The 20,802-nt window shown below is 37.1% G+C and overlaps 1 protein-coding gene and 1 pseudogene across 1 annotated transcript in view; both read right to left on the reverse strand.

Moving 5' to 3' along the window:
- Positions 1-20,802, reverse strand: part of DYNC2I1 (dynein 2 intermediate chain 1) — a 112,490-nt gene that overhangs the window by 79,310 nt on the left and 12,378 nt on the right. Inside the window, exons 2-3 of the mRNA XM_069086069.1 lie at positions 12,193-12,246; positions 10,228-10,672 (exon numbers count right to left, since the gene is read on the reverse strand). Coding sequence (XP_068942170.1) covers positions 10,228-10,672; positions 12,193-12,246 — 499 coding nt within the window. The remainder of the gene's footprint in view (positions 1-10,227; positions 10,673-12,192; positions 12,247-20,802) is intronic.
- On the reverse strand, positions 6,839-9,705 carry LOC138159735 (E3 ubiquitin-protein ligase RNF170-like; annotated as a pseudogene).

Consider the following 20,802-nt stretch of genomic DNA (forward strand, 5'->3'; position numbering starts at 1 on the left):
GGCTCAATAATTATTTTATTTTGAAAGTTATATCTGACCTTAGAGTTCTTATGAATTAAGAGTAAATTATACATAAAAAGTTACTTGTCTTAAGATAAGACTTAAAAAGTTCAACCATGCAGAGTATATTACACAAGGGAAAAAAAAAAAGCAATGTGGTATTTTTGTCTATTTAATTGGCATTTCTTATTTCCTGGATAGATGGGGATTTTTTCCCTTTTAAATTAAAATATGATGTTAAATTTACATTGGTTCAGTAAAAGAATAATGAAGATTAGGATCTTGAGTTGATAATTGAAACAATAGATTTATATCTTACACTACTTTGCTCTTATTTAATAAAACATGGCTTGTATACTGGACTACCAAGCTCTCTAAAAGCAATAATTAACAATATCATGAACTTAGAAGAAAGTTACTTTTTAAAATGAAGCTGACAGTTTCTTAAGCAACATACTTTCCATCACCACAATATAATTTTTATTTATTTATAGGGGAAGTTAAACTAATCCAGGATATAAGCAAAGAACCTAACAGACGGGCCAATGTTTTTACAGAAATTTTTTCTCATTCTAGATGGAAGTCTGGGCTCTAGAACCTTTGTAGCCAATGCGCTATATGAGTAATTTAAAATGACACTTAAGAAGATAAAGTCAGGAAGAGAAGCGAGGCTAGAAGAAGTACACAAAAAAGAAATACAAGCTAGATCAGACATAATTTTGAAAGCACTGAAGGATCAATTTCAGGCTTTATCTAAGAGAAGAAGATACGAAACAAATGGAAAAATTCTGTATGGTACCATTATCCATTCCCCCAAGAAAAGATGACTAAGTTCACTAGCAAGCACCTACCCATACACATATGAAGAGTAATTTTCATTATGCAACAGGAAGAAGCAGGCTTTCATGGACAATTTTCTATACCAGGACATACATTCATGATCACACAAATTACTAAGGGGTATAGAAAATACAAGACCCTACAAGATCTATTGTATGTGGATTACAAATGAGCAACTGAGTCATAAGAAAAAAATGCAGGCTTAAATAAGGTCCCTTTTCAAAAATATGAATTTATCTAATTAGGTTAAGGTAATGCAAGATTCCTTTATAGATGTAACCACGGAGATATGTTTGCTCAATAATCATCTAATTATTACTAACAAGTAAGACATAAAACAGGAAGACATAGTTTGGCAAAAATTTCACTATAGTCAGGGAAGATGACTCTTGGCCTCTCCCTCAAGCCCCAACTCCCACTTCACATTTGGCCAGTTCCCAAGTCAATTCCATCTTTCCAACATTTCCAACATCCAAATACTCCTCAGTATCTGCTTGGACTATTGTGTAAGTTCCTTACTATTGTGTAAGTTCCTTATTAGTTTCCCTGCCTCCAGTCCCTTTTCCTGTTCAATCCATCTATCATATAGCTGCCAAAATCATCTTCCTGAGGCATCTATCTGGAACTCAGTTATGCATAAAATAAGGAGTTGGACCAGATAGTTCCTTTTTACCTCTAATTCTGTATTCCTATGTCTTAAGTAGAGTCCAAATAAAAGAGGGATTTCCCTATAGATCAGAGGTTCTAAATCTTTTCATTGTCGTGGCCTCCTTGGTAATCTGGTAAAGCCTATTGACCATTTCTCAAAATAATGTTTTAAAAACATAAATGTATAAAGTTATAAAAGAAACTAAAAGTTGGTGAAAATACATATGCAATTTTTTCCCATCCAAGTTTATGGACTCCAGGTTAAAAACCTGTGCTATAGGTGATATTTTCAAGGAATGCTTGTTTGGGAATTATATTGGGCAGAATGAATCAAGCCTCAATCTCCCAAATCCTCCTCATTGAGAGTCATGATTACTTAAAAGAGATATAAGAGACAGATCTTGCAATTCAAACACAGAAAAACAAATGAATGAATAATACCAATTATCCAATCTATGACATACATTTGGATAAATTAATCCTTTGAATTAAACTATATGAGGTACGCATGGCAAATGGATAATGAGTTGGGACTAAATTCGTTTAGAAAGAGGAAAACAGACAGAACTTGCATTTAGGAAATTGTGCAAGGTTTTCAACAAATGTAACAAAATTCTCCTGCAGGGAAAAAAGTCAAGAATCTCAAGGGAAAATAAGGGGAAGTAGAGGAATGAAGGAATATTGAACCACACTACTGTGTGGTAATCATCAAAATCATTTGGTACTACTTAAAGAATACAAAATTTGATCAATGGAACAGAACAAGGAAGCAAGACCAGAAATAAACAGAAAAATGAAGCCTGGTGTTCAATAAACCCCAAAACAGAAACCACTGATGCAAGGATTCCCTATTCCACAAAAACAGTCAGGAAAACTAGAAAGTGATTTGGGAGAAATTGGGTTTAGAAAAACATCTTACACTACATGGCACACACAAAATAAAACCCCTCTATATGAATATAACTTAAATATAAAAAACATAACGTTTAAAAATCAGAGAAGGAGGCGGCTAGATGGCGCAGTGAGTAGAGCACTGACCCTGGAGTCAGGAGGACCTGAGCTCAAATGTGGCCTCAGACACTTAACACTTACTAGCTGTGTGACCTTGGGCAAGTCACTTAACCCCAACTGCCCTGCCTTCCCCCCTCCAAAAAGCAAAAAAATATTTAAAAATAAAAAAAAAAATAAAAATCAGAGAATGGAAGGAGATATCATTCATAGGTATGACAAAGGATAGAGGAGATTATAGAAAGCAAATAAACAGTTTCTATTTCATAAAATTTAAAAGCTTTGCACAAAGAAAATCAATGTATCTAGGAAAAGAAGGAAAGTTGTCAATAGCACCAAATATTTCCATTATAAAAACCTGATACTGGCAGAGTAGAAACAGGACTTCCGCTGGGCTCTGGCTCCCACCACCTCCAATTCATGTAAAAGGTGACTCTGAACAACCTTTAGAGCTACAGAACCTACAAAATGACACAGAGAAGCTAACCTCCTGCTGAGGACAGGCAGGCAGGGAGCAGCCAACGCAGCATTCTGGGAGCCGAGCTCAGCCGCCCAGAGCCTGACGTTTTAGCCCCAGGGTTGGCCTGACCAGCTGCTGGTTGGAGGGACTTCAGATCACCAGCAGCTGTGGCAATTTCCAGAATAGATGCTAAGGAAAAAGTAAGAGGTCAGTGCAGTGTGGACTTAGGGATCCGGTAGTTTGGGAGTGCATTGGCCTTTATCTTCAGGTGGGAGAAGCCACTAAAGCGCTGGAGCCATGCAGCCGCCCACGTGACAGCTTCAGCTCCTGGCCTGCAGACTGTAGGGGGCCCAAGCGACCAGTCTGAGGGGTAATCGCTGTTGCTTTAACTTGCTTGGATATGGATTGCAGTCTAGGGTGGAGGTCCTGGGGTGAGTGACCACCTCGCCAGCGCATGTGGAGGCTTCAGAGGGGGCACCCAACTAATACCTTCGGCAGCTGAGAAAACCCCAGCTTTTGGAATGAAGCTCCCCTGTCTAGTGGCAGAGTCCTGCTATGGCAAAAAGCCCAAAAGTCAAGTAATTGAGTGGCAACATGAGTAAACAAGGGAAGCAAAGCAAGGAGAGCAACCGAACGTTACAATCCTATTTTGGGGACAAAAAGGATCAAAGCATGGAACAGGAGGAAGACAGTGAAGTCAGAACTCCTGCACCAAAAGTTTCCAAGAAAAATATGAGCTAGTTACAGGTCACAGAGGAGCTTAAAAAGGATTTTGAAAATCAAATAAGAGAAATGGGGGAAAAATTGGGAAGAGAAATGAGAATGATGCAAGAAAATTATGAAATGAGAGTCAACAACCTGACTGAAGAAAATAACACCTTAAAAAAATAGACTAACTCAAATGGCAAAAGAGGATCAAAAAGGCAATGAGGAGAAGAATGCCTTAAAAAGCTGAATTTGCCAGATGGAAAAAGAATCTCAAAAGCTCACTGAAGAGAATCATTTTTTCAGATTTAAATTGGAGCCAATGGAAGCTAGTGACTTTATGAGAAATCAAGATACTATTAAACAGATCCAAAAAAATGAAAAAATAGAAGGCAATGTGAAATATCTCATTGGGAAAACCACTGACCTGAAAAAAGACCCAGGTGAGACAATTTAAAAATTATTGGACTACCTGAAAGCCATGATCAAAAAAAGAACCTAAAAATCATCCTTCAAGAAATTCTCAATGAAAATTGCGCTGATGTTTTAGAACCAGGGGGCAAAATAGTTGAAAGAATCCACTGATCACTTCCTGAAAAAGATCCCAAAAAGAAAACTCCTAGGAATATTATATCCAGGCTACAGAATTCCCAGATCAAGGAGAAAATATTACAAGTAGCCAGGAAGAAACAATTTGAATACTGTGGAAACACAATCAGGATAATACAGGATCTGGCAACTTCTACACTGAGGGATCGAAGGGCTTAGAATATGATATTCCAGAGGTCAAAGGAGCTGGGATTAAAACCAAGAATCACCTACCCAGCAAAACTGAGTATCATGTTTCAGGGGAAAATATGGTTATTCAGTGGAATAGAGGACTTTCAAGCATTCTTGATGAAAAAACCAGAGTTGAATAGAAAATTTAACATTTAGATACAAGAAGCAAGAGAAGCATGAGAAGGTAAATAGGGAAAAGAAATCGTAAGGAACTTATCAAAGTTGAACTATTTACATTCCTACATTGAAAAATGATAATTGTAACTTATGAAACTTTTCTCAGTATGAGAATAATTGAAGGGAATAGAAATGTTTGTATATATACACACACATACATATATATGTCTATATAGAAGGGTATATGGGCATATGAATACATATGTGAATGTGTGTATATCTGTGTACAGGTATACATAGATAGAGGGCACAGGACAAGTTTAATGGGAAGGGATGATACTTAAAAGGTGAAATTAAGAGGTGAGAGAGGAATATAATGAGAAGAGACAGGGAGAGACAGATTGGGTTAAACTATCTCATATAGAAGAGGTAAGGGAAAATGGTTACAATGGAGGGGAAGAATAGGAAGGCAAAAGGGAATGGGTCAACCTTATTCTCATGCAATTTGGCTTAGGGAAGGAATGACATACACACTAAATATGGTATCTCACCCTACAGGCGAGTAGGGGGGAAGGGCATGAGAGGGGGGATGATGGAAGGGAGGGAAGGCTGGGGGGGAGGGAAGTTGGAAGAACCCACTTTTGAAAAAGGACAGGATCAAAGTAGAAAATACAACAAGTGGGAGGTGGGATAAGAGGGAAGGAAATATAGTCAGTCTTTTACAATATATCTACTATGGAAATGTTTTGCATAGCTACACATGTACAACCTATATTGAATTGCTTATCTTCCCAGTAAGGGTGAGTGACAAGAGAAGAAGGGAATGAATCTGGAATTCAAAGTTTTAAAAATCAAATGTTTAAAAAATATATATATATATATTCAATTATCATTATTATTTTACATGTAACTGGGAAATAAGATATACAGGCACAGGGGCATAGAGATCCATCGTGCCCTACTGGAAAGTTGGAGGGGGTATGGGAGAAGATATGGGAGAGAGCAGTTTGGAGGAGGGGATATACAGTGCGATTGCTATTTTGGGGTGGTGGGTAGGGGAAAAACAGGGAGGAAATTTGTAACTCAAAATCTTGTGGAAATGAGTGATGTAAACTAGAAGTTAATAAATCATTTGATAAAAAAATAAATAAATAAAATAAAAGCCTGATATTAAATATTAAGCTACTTCCTTAGAGACCAGGATGAGAAACTAACAAAAATATGTAAGACCAGCATGCACTCCCCAAAAGATAAATGAATAATTTTAAGAACAGCAAACTACCAACAATTATATGAAACTACTCGAAATCACTATAATAAGAGAAATCCAAACTTTGACATTTCACCTCACACATACATCAGACTGGAAAAGATGACAAAAAATGAATATGTAAATTGTGGAAGATGTAGGAAGGCAGGCACACTAAGATACTGCTGGTGAAGCTGTAAGCTAATTCAGTTATTCTGGGAAACTATTAAGAACTAAAAAAATAAATCACGAACTTATACATGCCTTTTAAATGAAAAATACCAATGCCAAAATAGAATGGGGATTTCAACAAAGACGAGGACTGAGAAGCTACTGGAGGTGGTACTTAAAGAGGTCACTGGTAACCCTGAAAAACATTTTCAATGGAGTGATAAGGTAAAAATCCAAACTGCATAGGAATGAGAAGTGAGTGATAGGAAAGGAAGTAGAGGCAATGAATGCCCACAGTTTGTTCTAGAAGTCTGGCAATAAAAATTAGATAGCTTTAAGACGACAGCTTGAGGAAATGGTAAGGTCAAGGAAAGATTTTTAACAAGAATACAGTTCTGGGTATGTCCATAGGCAGCAGAAAAAAAGACAGTGGATAACAAGAAAAAATAACTTGAAAAAAAACCCAGGGAGAGTGATATATGATTGTAATGGATACTACTGTGCTATAAGAAATGAAAAGCAGGATGATTTCAGAGAAACGCATAAAGATTTATATGAACTGATACATAGTGAAATGAACAGAACCAGAAGAACACTGTACACAGTAATAGCAATACTGTACAATGATCAACTGTGAATGATCAGCTATTCTAAGCAATACAACGATCCAAGACAATTCCCCACGACTTATGACAAAAAATGCTATTCACCTCCAGAGAAAGAACTGATGGAGTTTGAATGCAGATTGAAGCATTCTATTTTTCACTTTCTTTTTTATGGGTTTTTTTTGGGGGGAAGGTCTGTTTTCTTTCATAACATGACTAATTTGGAAATATCTTTTGCATGATTACACACGTATAACCTACATCAAATTGCTTACTGCTTTAGGGAGGGGGAGAGCTGGGAAAGAGGGAGAAAATTTAGAACAGAAATTTTTGAAAAAAATGTTAAAAATTTTTTTTACATATAACTGTGAAAAATAGATCATTCAAAGAAAAAAATAACAAAAAAGGAGGAGATGATAGGAGAAGCAATTTGCTAGAGTAGATGGGAAAACATAGGATGAAAGGCATAAGTATAAGGGAAAGAAATAGTGCCTCTTCCTCAGAGACTAGAGCAAAGAAAGAGAGCAAAAAGAACAGTATATCAAGGTGTTTTAAGAAACAGAATAGGGGAGAAAAGGAGGCTTAATGCAAAAGACCTCTATTTTTCTCAGAAAAGTATGAAACAAGGTCTTTTGCTGAAAGAGTAAGGTGAAGAGTGGTGTTATAAATTTGGAGAGTAAAGCAAAGGTTTGAAAACAGTTGCTAGGAGAATGCGATAGTAAAGAGAAAGGGGATTACTCTGCAGTAAGAGCCAAGTGGAGATTAGAGAACCCACATTTGTGTGGACTTAGTCCACATAGTTGTATGAATTCCTCCACCATCATTGAGCAGTCAATGAGTAGGAAAAGAGATGGCATATGGTAGTGTTAAGAGTACAAGATTTAATAGGACAAGATGCTGAGGGATTCAAACATGGAAAATACTATGTATCTAAAGAGGCTGATTATAAATTCAGAACTAGGGAGAAAAGAAAGTAGAAGCCAGAGTAGGGGTAGCCCAGAAGGGCACTAACAGATTTCCAACCATAATATGTGCCCAAGAAGTACTACAAAGGACGATGTACTGGTGATAAATAACCAGAAAAGAAAAATAGAAAAATTGCTACTATGACATGGTACTGAGATTAAGGGATAATAGACAGACAGCCAAGTAAAAGACTGGTTTCCCTTGAAATGTTAAATGACCAAGATAAAAGAGGGATTATAGAGGGAATACAATATTGTAGATTTAGAGATAGAAGGGAATTTAGTCACACCTTAGGACAGCTAATCCTCACAGTGAAGAAACTGAGAGGTTGGGTAACTTCCCCAAAGGTCACTCAAGGCTGTACGTGTCAGAGCTAAGATTTAAGACCATATCCTCTGCCTTCCAATTCAGTTCTTTTTCTAGTTTACCTCATGCTTCCAAACATGGACAGGAATTGCACAGGATGAGCAGTTGTGAATAGGTACAATCAGCTTGCTTATCAGCAATAATTTAAGTGGCCACTTTTCTGATAAGACAACATGAACCATTGGAGGTAGGACCCAATTAGAAACGATAATGAATCCATTGTGAAGTAAAGTATAGGTAGTATTGAGGAATCTAAGTTTTCTATGAAAAAATTAACCTAAATTTTTTTTCATCAAGAAAATGTAATTTTCTGCAAAAAAAAAAATTACTTTAAACATTAACAGAAAATATAGATGTCTAGAATTTTCTATAAATTCTTTTTTTACTTTTAAAATTTTGTGTTATATTTTACTATAAAGAAAAATATCCATTATAATATTTATACTTCATCATATAGGAAGGTGGCAAAGCGCATATTTAACAATAACTTTTTACATAGCCAATTGGTTTAGTTTTTAGAGATAGGAAAAGATACAAAAATATTTATTTTTACTTAATTAAAAATTAAAATTTTAATTTAACTAAATTAAAATTTTACTTTTTACTAATTTATTTAACCATATAGTGACATTTTTAGAAGATATTATTTTATAGCTAGTTACTGAACAGACATTCCTACAGATGGTTATAAATCTAGCTTCAGTATTATAACCTCCAATACACTGATAACAATTTCTGTTAGCAAAATTTCCTAAGATATTTTTAAACCTGCAAAATGATATTCAAATGTTCTGTAATGGTTCATTTGAATGGTTCTCCACATAAGCTCAAGCAACACTCATTTATTTTGTTTGTTTTAGCCTTTGTGCTAGCACCTTTGAATACACGATAGAGATGTACATAAGCCATAAAAAGGTGACAATGCGGCCAGGTAGCACAACGAGTAGGAGCACCAGCCCCAGAGTCAGGATAACCTGGGATCGAATCCAGGCTCTGATACTTAGCACCACACCCAGAAATAACTGGCCATGTAACCTTGAGCAAGTTATTTAACCCCAATTGCTTAAAAAAAAAAAGATGACAAGGAAATCATCTAGAAATCCTAGAATCCCAACAAAGTTGATATCAGATAGAATAAAACTCCCAATAAAAAAAGTTATATCTTGATGCAGAATATCCATAGAAAGTCCACAGCTGAAAACATTTCCCCAAATGCATATCTCAGTAGAATGGGCAGATCTATACTCCCTCCCATAACAGATCTGGGTCATCCTGAGAATCTTCTATTACAGTCATTAATATCTTGATGCAATTCTGAAACAAGAGTCTGATTATCTTCACCAAATTCTAGTAAGAATAAGGTAACCGTTTGTCTGCAGACTGGAAAACCAGTGGTCCCAAACCATGAACCATTTTGCCAGTATACAATAATGCAGGTACCACAAAAAAGACATCCACTGTTTGTTTCAACAGGAAGAGAAACTTAATACAAACAGACTGGACAGGATATATTGGTGTATGACTGCATTTGAACAGCTGCACATACATACCGTTCTGTCTGAAGCTCCTAAAGCACCCATACTAGCTCTTGGTTATCAGGGTGAATGTTTTGTTTTGCATTTCTTAAAAGTGTGTGTGTGTGTGTGTGTGTGTGTGTGTGTGTGTGTGCACATTCTTAGTGTAACAATGGAGCAAAACTGATCACAATGGGCACAGGACTTGGTCACTTACTCTTTCTATACCGAATCATCCAGTTTCGAACTATGAATTCCAAATTAATGTTTGGCCATTCCAATTCCACCACCAGGAGAGCCAGCCTCCTGCCCACACCATTTCCTTATACTTGAGGCCCCAGAGAATCAATGCAAAAGCCCAGGGAAGGGGTTAGCCAGGATCTCCACCAGTAAAGACCAGCAGGGGTATGGGAAGAGGGACCCATCACACACCTTGGGTGGCCAGTCCATTGTGGGCCTGGCCCCAGGGCAGTCACCTAGTCCAGTCTCTAGTTATCTACCTGTAAATTCTTTCAATAAAAACCTAAATGCTCACGAAAATGAAATTAAAAAAAACATTTTTAAAATTTATATAAAGAAAAATTTTCCAAAAAGCAAATCATTCTTTCCCAGAGAAATACATTTTAGATCATTTTGGTAGCTAACAATAGCAATACTTGAGAGTTATACCATCATGGTATATGGAAAATAAGGGACAGTTTTTAAAACTCCATCCAATTGCAGCTGACCAATTCTAAATAATTTTGCTAGACTGAAGGGAAATGGCCAAGATGTGCCCAATAAGACAAGTCAACTTACCTGAAAAAACCTTCCTTTCTAATTTTTCCACATCTTTATATCGCATTTCAAATCCCTTTACGTTATGATGTGAAATAAGAGCTTGCTTAAAATCTTCTTTCTTAAGTTTTCTTTCCTTATCTTTGTCCTTCCCTCGATGATATTTTTCCTTCTCAGCATCCTGTTCACGATGTTTCTCTTTATTTTTTTCTCTCTCTCGTTCTTTCGTTTCTTTTCTCTTTTCTCTTTGTTTATCTCTTTCTCTATCACCATAATAACCTTTCCCAGTGTCTTTAGTTATGTGACTGTCTCTTTCCCCTGCCCTTTCTTTGCTTTTTAGTATCTCTCTCTCTTGATCTTTGTGCTTATACTCTTTGTATTCAAACAAGTCATTCATTTCTGAATCTCTGTGTAGTTTCTTTTCTCTATGTTTCTTTTCTTCCCTTTGAGTATCTGACTGTGATGCCTAGAGTGAATAAAGAGAGAAAAGATAATACTTTCTTAGGCTAGAAAAAGTGTTTCCCTTTGAAGAGTCCAAAGTATATTTGATATTGAGTAAGTATCATTATTCTTCAAAAGAGAATAACCACATCCACCCATAAACGTGTCAGAATACATGAATTCGTGTATAGCCTATATCAGATTGCATACCATCTTGGGGAAGGAGAAGAGGAGGGAGGGGGAAAATTTGGAATTCAAATCTCATAAAAATGAATGTTGAAAACTAAAAATAAATTAAAAGAACATATGCCTTTATGAACTTCTTTCTAACCTCAGCAAGATGAAAGGCTAAATCAATCATTTTAGACTTCAACCATGTTTTGATTCACGCTGTTTCATATGTAATATTATGGGTATTAAATAATCCTACACCATAAACATTCATATTAGCAAAATAGTAGTAGAATTGGTAGAATACAACTAACCTCTCTTGCTTAATGTTCTTATAAACTCCTTTCCATAACCCCTTTCTGCCTGCCCATCTTAACTCCCAAGCTTATGCCCTCTTTTTGATACCATTTGTAAAATTTTCACCTCCTTATTGCAGCTTGCTCTATCAATGGTGGTAGCAACAGGTGCTGATACTATGACAAAAAACTGATCCCTGGTCCAGTTTTGGACATTCATCTCCACTTTTTGTTTCATGAAACACAAACAAATGATGTGGTCATAAGACCTGTATAAACCACTACGCAACAGATAGGAATCTGCTAGTAGCTCTGGGAATTCTGGTTACAGATTCTGAAGGAGAAGCCCTTGAAAGAAGTCTATTTCTATCCTTCTGTTACTGTTCAATCGTTTCAGTCGTGTCCAACTCTTCATGACCCCATTTGGGGTTTTCTTGGCAAAGACACTGGAGTGCTTTGCCATCTCCTTCTCCAGTTCATTTTACAGATGAGGAAACTGAGGCCAACAGGGTTAAGTTACTTGCCCAAAGTCAATAGCTAGTAAGTGTCTGAGGCCAGATTTGAACTCAGGCCTTCCTGACACCAGGTCTGGTGCTTTTACCCATGCACCACTTCCCTATGTGATATGCTATCCTCCACTAACTCCACCATACTCTCAAAAATACCTAATAGAAACTTAGAGAGTGTCTGATATGCTTTACTAGTACAATGAATCTCAGGAGGTTTGCTACTGGATATGAATTATTGAATTATTATATGATTTATTAGCTATGAATAAGAAGCAAGAACTCACCCAACAATATGGGATCTGAAAGTTCCTATATCATAACCCCTGCAGCAGATCCATTCTCAGTCCCATGCTTTTTACCCTATTTCTATAACTGAGGGTAGTCATCCAAGAGAAAAACTCATCTGAACACATAATAATATAAAGACATAAAAGTAAGTTCTATGTCACCTAACCAAAACCCCCTTTTAAAAGACAGCATATAATGGAATATATATTAATGAGTCAAAGTTATCAGTAAAAATAATACAGAAATTAAATGAACCTTCATTTAAATCTTTGAAACATTACCCAAAGGTATTTCTTGAGGTCGTCACTTCTCCAAGTGTCATCTTTGGTTCTTCTCTGAAAAGAAAAACAAAGAAAAATTGTACAAAGGAATTAAGAGTCACTTTGACAATGCTTCAGTTTGCATATTTTCCTCTATCTCATTCATATTTTTAGAAATTAATACTGCTGAGTCATATTAAAAAGTACATAAAGGACATATATCAGAGAAAATCCTCAAAAATATATATAGTAAAATATTGCTATTCTGAGGAACAATTTGGAACTATGCCCAAATGGCTATAAAACTGTGGGACCCAACAGTACCACTACCAGGTCTGTATCCCAAAAGAGACTTAAAAAAAAACAGAAAAGGAAAAGGACCTATATGCACAAAAATACTTATAGCAGTTCTTTTTGTGGTGGCAAAGAATTGGAAATTGAGGGGATGTCCATCAATTGGGGAATGAACAAGTTGTGGTATACGATTGTGATGAAATACTACTGCACTATAAGAAATGACAAGCAGGAGGGTTTCAGAAAAAAATCTGGAAAGACTTATATGAACTGACACACAATGAAGTGAGCAAAACCAGGAAGACACTGCACACAGTAACAGCAATATCATATGATGATCAAGTATGAATTACTTAACTATTCTCAGCAATACAATGGTCCAAGACAATTCCTAAGGACTTGTGATGAAGCATGCTATCCACCTCCAGAGAAAGAACTGGTGGAGCCTGAAAGAGGATCAAAGCATGCTTTTCTAAATTTTATTTTTCTTAGTTTTTTTTTTTATTTTTGGTCTGTGTTTTCTTTTGCAATATGGCTAATATGGAAATGTGTTTTTCATTGACTGCATATGTATAATCTACATCAAACTGCAAGCCTTCTTAAGGAGCGAGGAGAGGAGTAAGGGAGAGAATTTGGAATTGAAATTTCTTTTTTTTTTTTAGTAAATAGAATTTTTTTTCATTTACATGTAAAGATAGTTTTCAACATTCATTTTTATTAGATTTTGAGTTCCAAATTTTTCTAACATATTTCCACATTAGTAATGTTGTGAAAGAAGAAACAGAACAAAAGGGGAAAGCCATGAAAAACAAAAAAAGAGAAAAAAGTTAAAATAGTATGCTTCAATCTACATTCAGATTCCACAGTTCTTTCTCTGCATGTGGATATCATTTTCTATCAAGAGCCTATTGTAATTGACTTTGATCACTGAATTGCTAAAAAGATAATTGATCATTTCATAATGTGGCTATTACGGTGTATACAATGTTCCCCTAGATCTTCTCACTTCACTCAAAATCAGTTCACTCAATCAGTTCATCAGTTAAGTCTTTCCAGTTTTTTCTGAAGTCCACCTGCTCATCATTTCTTATAGCATAGTAGTATTCCATTATTGTCATATACCACAACTTGCTCAGTCATTCCCCAACTGATGGGCATTACTTCAATTTACAATTCTTTTCCACCAAAAAAGCTGTTATATTTTTATACATATAGGTCCTTTTCCCTTTTCTATGATCTCTTTGGGATACAAATCTAGTAGTGGTGTTGCTGGATCAAAGGGTATGCAGTTTGATTGCCCTTTGGGTATAGTTCCAAATTGCTCTCCAGAATTGTTGGATCAGTTCACAACTCCACTAACAATGCATTAGTGGAACTCAAAATTTTTAAAAAAGAATGTTAAAAATTGTTTTTACATGTAATTGGTAAAAAGTATTTTAAAAAATTTTAAATGCTACTAAGTCCAAGTTACTGATCTCTATTTGTATAGCAATTGGTTTGTTACTGATTAAGTATCTCATATTGTGAGTAAAAACAGTTAAACTGATATTTTTAGATCATAAAAAAATGGTGAGATTCTTAATACCTTCTTCCCCCCTTTCTGCTACTCTGCCACCATCACTCTGGAATCAAGCATAGGAATGAAACCCAAACTGATTTTATCTAGTTTGTGTGTCATCATGGTATTAGCTAGTGGCCAAATTTCTGTTGATGTACCCTTGTAAACTGGTCTTTAAATATAGTCTGTTACCTCAAGCATACTCAACTCCTCTAATGATTTAGGGAAGTGTGTATATATATATATATTTAGATATAGACATATATATTTAGATATAGCTATATATACAAAAGACTTACAAGTATATATACTACAAACATATTATATAAACAATTGTATATGTATATATGAGTATTACAGGTATATAAACTATTATACTGCAAGTATGTGTGTGTGTGTATGTGTGTATAAAATGTAATGTTAGAATGTAAGCCCCTTGAGGGCAAAGAAAGTCTTCCCTTTTGGATCTGTATCTTCAGCACCAGGCTTGGCTTATATTTCTTCATCCATCCTCCCTTTCTCAAAAATGCCCCAATAAAATCCATTCTCCAGCACTGCTGCCAAAGTGATTTTTCTATATTCTAAGTCTAACCATGTCACTTCCTTACTCAATAAACTCCAGTGATTTCCTATCTCCTCTGGAGCAAATATAAACTCCTTTCTCTGCTACTTAAAGCCCTTCACCACCTGGCCCCAACTTGCTTTTCCAGTCTCACTGCACCCAGTACAATTAGTCACAGTGACCTTCTTAACTCTTTCTTAGGTAACACTTGATGTCCAGTTCCCACACCTTCCATGCTCTCTGCTCCACAGCGCTCAAAATCTCTTGCTCTTCACCACTGCTCAAAACCCTTAGCTTTCTTTCAAGCCTCAACTCAACAGCCACTTTCTAGAAGGAGCTTTTCCTGACCTCCTCAGTTGTTGATGCCTTTCTCAGTCGCAAGTGTCAGTAACTTTTAGGTATACAACTTATACACACATATACATGTTTTACTTAATAAAATATAAACTCTTTTTGGGCAAAGACTGTCTCATTCTTCTATCACGCATTTTGTATTCCTAGAACTCATTAGCACAGTGCCTAGCACATACTAGGCACTTCATAAATAGCTAACTGATCATGTCATTCATCTGAAAACCAACTTTATTTATACTAATGATAATTAAAATTACATTAAAGTTAAAACTGCATAAACTTGCAAAATTGCAAAATGCATAAAACTGCATTAAAGCTTGAAAACTGCATAAACTCATAATTTTTAGAAACTTTCACCATAAAAATCATTCCAACATCTCTATTAAGTCACACATTTTCTCTTATTCATGATATAAAAAGCATGTCACTGATAATTCTAGCTGACATTTTATGTTACTAATGACCTCTGGGCTGTATCCTGATGAGTTAATGACAAACTTACAACTGAGAACTTAATGCAAGTACTCTTTAAATGAGAAGAAATATCTGACCCTGAGGACAATGCTGTGTTTAAATTTTTATTTTTTTATGCTATATTTAAAATAAGCCTCCAGTTAGAGATACAGAAACAACACAAATGTAACTGACTAAATAGATTACATCTGTGGGTTCCAGAAAGAGAGTAACTAAGGAGACAAGAACTAAACAACATATCTTGAAGGCCATTAATTCCTATAGGAAATACCATACTCTAATCCCTATAGTATAATCTAGAGAAAAGCAAAAGTACATGAAATCTCAATTTATATGAGAGAAATGACACAAATTTATAACACCCAGAACCATTCCCCAAAAGATAAATGAGCAAAGGATATAAATGGCTTTCAAAATAAGAAATACAAAGTATAAGCGATCACATGAAACCATGTTCTAAAACATAAATTGCAAGAGAAATGCAAATTAGAACTTAAGTTTCACCTTACATCACACTAACTGACAACCAAAGATGGAAATAGTAGTGGTTGTTGGAATATAAGTACATGGATGCTTTTGCAGTAGAGCTATGAAGTGGTCCAGCTGTTCTGGATTTCAATTTGGAATTATTCAAGGAAAGTGCCAAACTGATTCAGACCCTTTTGACAGAACGATCCCACTAATGAACATATATTTATTCCAAGGAAATCAAAGAGGGAAACAATAATCTGATATATACCAAGATGCTTACGGCAGTACTCTGGAAGCAGTGAGGCGATGTAGTAGAGTACTGAACCTCGAGTCAGGAAGACCCGAATTCAAATTCAGCCTCAGAACTTATTAGCTATTTGACTCTGGACAAATTACTTAGCCACTGTTCTCAGGTTTCCTGATCTATACAACAGAGATAACAAGAGCAGCTACCTCCCAGGGATGTTATGAGGAGCAAATGAGATTTTATTTGTCAAGTGTTTAGCATAGTGACTGGTACACGATAGGCACTTAATAAATGCTTGTTACCTTCCCCTTTTGTAGAAGTAAAGAACAGAAGCAAAGTAGATCCCCTTCCTTCAGTTAGAAAATGAAAAAACCATAATATATGAATGTAACAGGATAGTTTTATGTAACAAGAAATTACAAATATAAGGAATTTGGAGAAATGAGATGATTTGCATGAACTTTGGTGCAAAGCAAAATAAGCAGAACCAGGAGGACAATGACTACAATGAAAAAAAGGAGACTCGCTCAAGGGAAGTTGAACTCTACAGTAATGGGAAAAACCAGTGAAGATTGGAAAAGATATCATAAAATATCTCTTTGAAGGCAGAGAAGTGCACTACTAGGACAAAATAATATATTTACTGTCATTGTAGAAGATGTTTTTGCTGAGTTAATTTTCTTTGTCATAAGGAAAATTTCAATCTGGGTATATGTGTTAGAGTGGGTGTTGGGGGGGAAATGGAGAAAACTGGTATGTCATAAGGCAAGGTATGCAAAAAAATCTTTTTATAGGCAAACATACATTGTTGTGAATTATAATTTCAACACAATGACATGAGAACAAAGCTATCATCCTAAAGAATCAGAAAGATAGGGCGGCTAGGTGGCACAGTGAGTAATGTGCCAGCCCCGGAGTCAGGAGGACCCCAGTTCGGTTCTGGTCTCAGACACTTAACACCCACACAAAAAAACTAGCCATGTAACCTTGGGCAAGTTACTTAACCCCAACTGCCCTCCAAAAGGCAAAAAAAAAAAAATCAGAAAGATTCTATAAGGAAATCAGTAAGATAAGAAAACTGTCTAATAACAACATGATATCATACAGTAAAGTTGATAAATGAAAGATACAATATGTAAATTTTCTTCAAGGATTTGTGCTTTATCAGTAGGGATATTTTTTCAACCAATATGAATCATAGTCTCTTTTTCTCTTAGAAGAAAGTCATTATGAGATGCTATAACCAAAAAAAAAAAAAATGTTAAGACAATCTTGTAGTGATGATTTAGCTAGATTTAGCTAGACCAGTAGTCCTAAAACTTTCTCCTCTCAGGACTTTTTTATACTGTTAAAAAAATATCAAAGACAGGGACAGAGTCAAAATGGTGGAGTAGAAACAGGACATCCACTGGGCTCTGGCTCCAACCAACTCCAATTCATGTAAAAGGTGACTCTGAACAAACTTTGGAACTACAGAACCCAAAAAATGACACATAGAAGCTAACCTTCTGCTGAGGACAGCCCAGCAAATCAGCAGGAAGCGGCCAACATAATGCTCTGGGAGGCAAGCCCAGGCCCGCATGAGCCTGAGTGTTTTAGCCTCAGGGCGGGCTGACCAGCTGCTGGCAGCAGGGACTTCAGACCACCAGCAGCCGTGGTGGTCTCCAGAATTATCAATCCAGAGATGCTAAGGACAAAGTGAGAGGTCAGTGCAGTGTGAACTTTGGGATCCAGTAGTTGGGAGAGCAGTTGGCCTTTATCCCCAGGTGGGAGAAGTCGCTGAGGTGCCATGGCAGAGGAGCTGCTGTCACGTGGCAGCTTCAGCTCCTGGCCTGCAGACTATAGGAGGACCAGGGGACAAAGAGACCTGTCAGAGGGGTATTTGCTCTTCCTTTAACCTGCTTGGATATGGATTGCAGTCTAGGGAGGAGATCCTGGGGTGTGTGAACAGCTTGCCAAAGCTTGTGGAGGCTTCAGAAAGGGCACCCAACCTTCTGCAGCTGAGAAAACCCCAGCATTTGGAATTCAGCTTCCCTGTCTGGTAGCTGAGTCATACTGTGGCAAAAAGCCCAAAAGTCAAGTAATTAAGTGGCAACATGAGTAAATGAGGGAAGCAAAACAAACAGAGGAATCCAACATTAGACTCCTATTTGGGGACAAAAAGGATCAAAACATGGAACAGGAGGAAGACAGTGAAATCAGAACTCCTGTACCAAAAGCTTCCAAAGAAATATGAGCTGTTTGTAGAGGCCACAGAGGAGCTTAAAAAAGATTTTGAAAATCAAATAAGAGAAATGGAGGAAAAATTGGGAAGAGAAATGAGAATGATACAAGAAAATTATGAAATGAGAGTCAACAACCTGACTGGAGAAAATAACACCTTAAAAAAATAGACTAACTCAAATGGCAAAAGAGGCTCAAAAAGGCAATGAGGAAAACAATGCCTGAAAAAGCCAAATTTGCCAGATAGAAAAAGAATCTCAATAGCTCACTGAAGCGAATCATTTCTTCAGAATTAGACTGGAGCCAATGGAAGCTAGTGACTTTATGAGAACTCAAGATACTATTAAACAGATCCAAACAAATGAAAAAATAGAAGGCAATGTGAAATATCTCATTAGGAAAACCACTGACCTGGAAAAAATACTCAGGAGAGATAATTTAAAAATTATTGGACTACCTTAAAGCCATGATCAAAAAAAGAACCTAGAAATCATCCTTCAAGAAATTCTCAAGGAAAACTGCCCTGATGTTTTAGAAACAGAGGGCAAAATAAAGCTTGAAAGAATCCACTGATCACCTCCTGAAAAAAAGATCCCCAAAAGAAAACTCCTAGGAATATTATAGCCAGGTTCTAGAATTCCCAGATCAAGGAGAAAATATTACAAGCAACCAGGAAGAAACAATTAGAGTATTGTAGAAACACAATCAGGATAACACAGGATCTGGCAAGCTTCTACACTGAGGGATAGCAGGGCTTGGAATATGATATATGGGAGGTCAAAGAGCTGGGATTAAAACCAAGAATCACCTACCCAGCAAAACAGAGTATCATGTTTTAGAGGAAAATATGGTCATTCAGTGGAACAGAACACTTTCAAGATTTCTTGATGAAAAAAAAAAGAGCTGAATAGAAAATCTGACATTCAGATACAAGAAGCATGAGAAGGTAAACAGGGAAAAGAAGTCACAAGGAAATTATCAAAGTTGAACTATTTACATTCCTACATGGAAAAATAATAATTGTAACTTATGAAACTTTTCTCAGTATGAGAATACTTGAAGGGAATAGAAATTTGTGTGTATATACATACATATATACATATATATATATATATATATATGTCTATATAGGAGGGTATATGGGCATATGAATACATATGTGAGTGTGTGTATCTATGTGTACCGGTACACATAGATAGAGGGCACAGGACCAATTTAATGAGAAGGGATCATACTTAAAAGGTGAAATTAAGAGGTGACAGAGGAATATAATGAGAGGAGTGGGGGAGAAACAGAATGGGGTAAATTATCTTATGTAGAAGAAGCAAGGGAAGGGCGGAGTCAAGATGGCAGGATAGAAGCAGGACCTCCCTGCTGCTCTGGCTTCCACCTTCCCCAATCCATGTAAAAAAGGGGACTCTGAACAAACTTTGGAGCTGCAAAACCCACAAAATGACACAGAGAAGCTAACCTCCCACTGAGGACAGCCCAGCGAGGCCGGCAGCAAGCGGCCAGAGCAGTGCTCTTGGAGCCGAGCGCAGCCCCATGCCAAGGCTTTAGCCCCAGGGCGGGCCTGACCAGCCTCAGGCCAGAGGAACTCCAGATCAGCAGCAGCTGTGGCCGTTTCCAGACTTATCAACACATAGATGCAAAGGACAAAGTGAGAGGTCAGTGCAGTCTGGACTTTGGGACCCAGTAAGTGGGAGTGCGTGGCTTTTGCCCCAGGGCCCGCTGAGGCCAGCCAGTGCCATGTGGCAGCTTCAGGTCCTGGCCTGCAGAATGTAAGGGGACCAAGCACCAGTTTGAGGGGTAATTGCTCTTGCTTTAACCTGCTTGGATCTGGATTGCAGTCTAGGGTGGAGGTCCTGGGGTGTGTGTCCAGCTTGCCAGAATGTGTGGAGACCTCAGAGAGGGCACCCATCTAATACCTCCAGCAGCTGAGAAAACCTCATCATTTGGGACGAAAGCTCCCCTGTCTGGTGGCAGAGTCCTACTGTGGCAAAAAGCCCAGGGGTCAAGTGACTGAGGGGCGACATGACCAGGCAAAGGAAACAAAGCAGACAGAAGATTCCAACATTAGACTCCTATTTTGGGGACAAAAAGGAGCAAAGCATGGAACAGGAGGAAGACAATGAAGTCAGAACTCCTGCACCAAAAGCTTCAAAGGAAAATATGAGCTGGTTACAGGCCATAGAGGACCTTAAGAAGCATTTAAGAGAAGTGGAGGAAAAATTGGGAAGAGAAATGAGAACAAAAGAGGCAAGGGAAAATGGTTACAATGGAGGGGAAGAACAGGAAGATAAAAGGGAATGGATCAACCTTATTTTCATTGAATTTGACTTAGGGAGGGAATGACATACACACTAAATAGGATATCTCACCCTACAGGAGAGTAGGGGGGAAGGGGATGAGAGGGGGGGACAATGGAAGGGAGGGCAGGCTGGGGGT

Source organism: Petaurus breviceps, unplaced genomic scaffold (assembly GCF_028583685.1).
Source record: "Petaurus breviceps papuanus isolate PSGF00001 unplaced genomic scaffold, PetGlider_PUasm1.0 178, whole genome shotgun sequence".
NCBI classification, from domain to species: domain Eukaryota; kingdom Metazoa; phylum Chordata; class Mammalia; order Diprotodontia; family Petauridae; genus Petaurus; species Petaurus breviceps.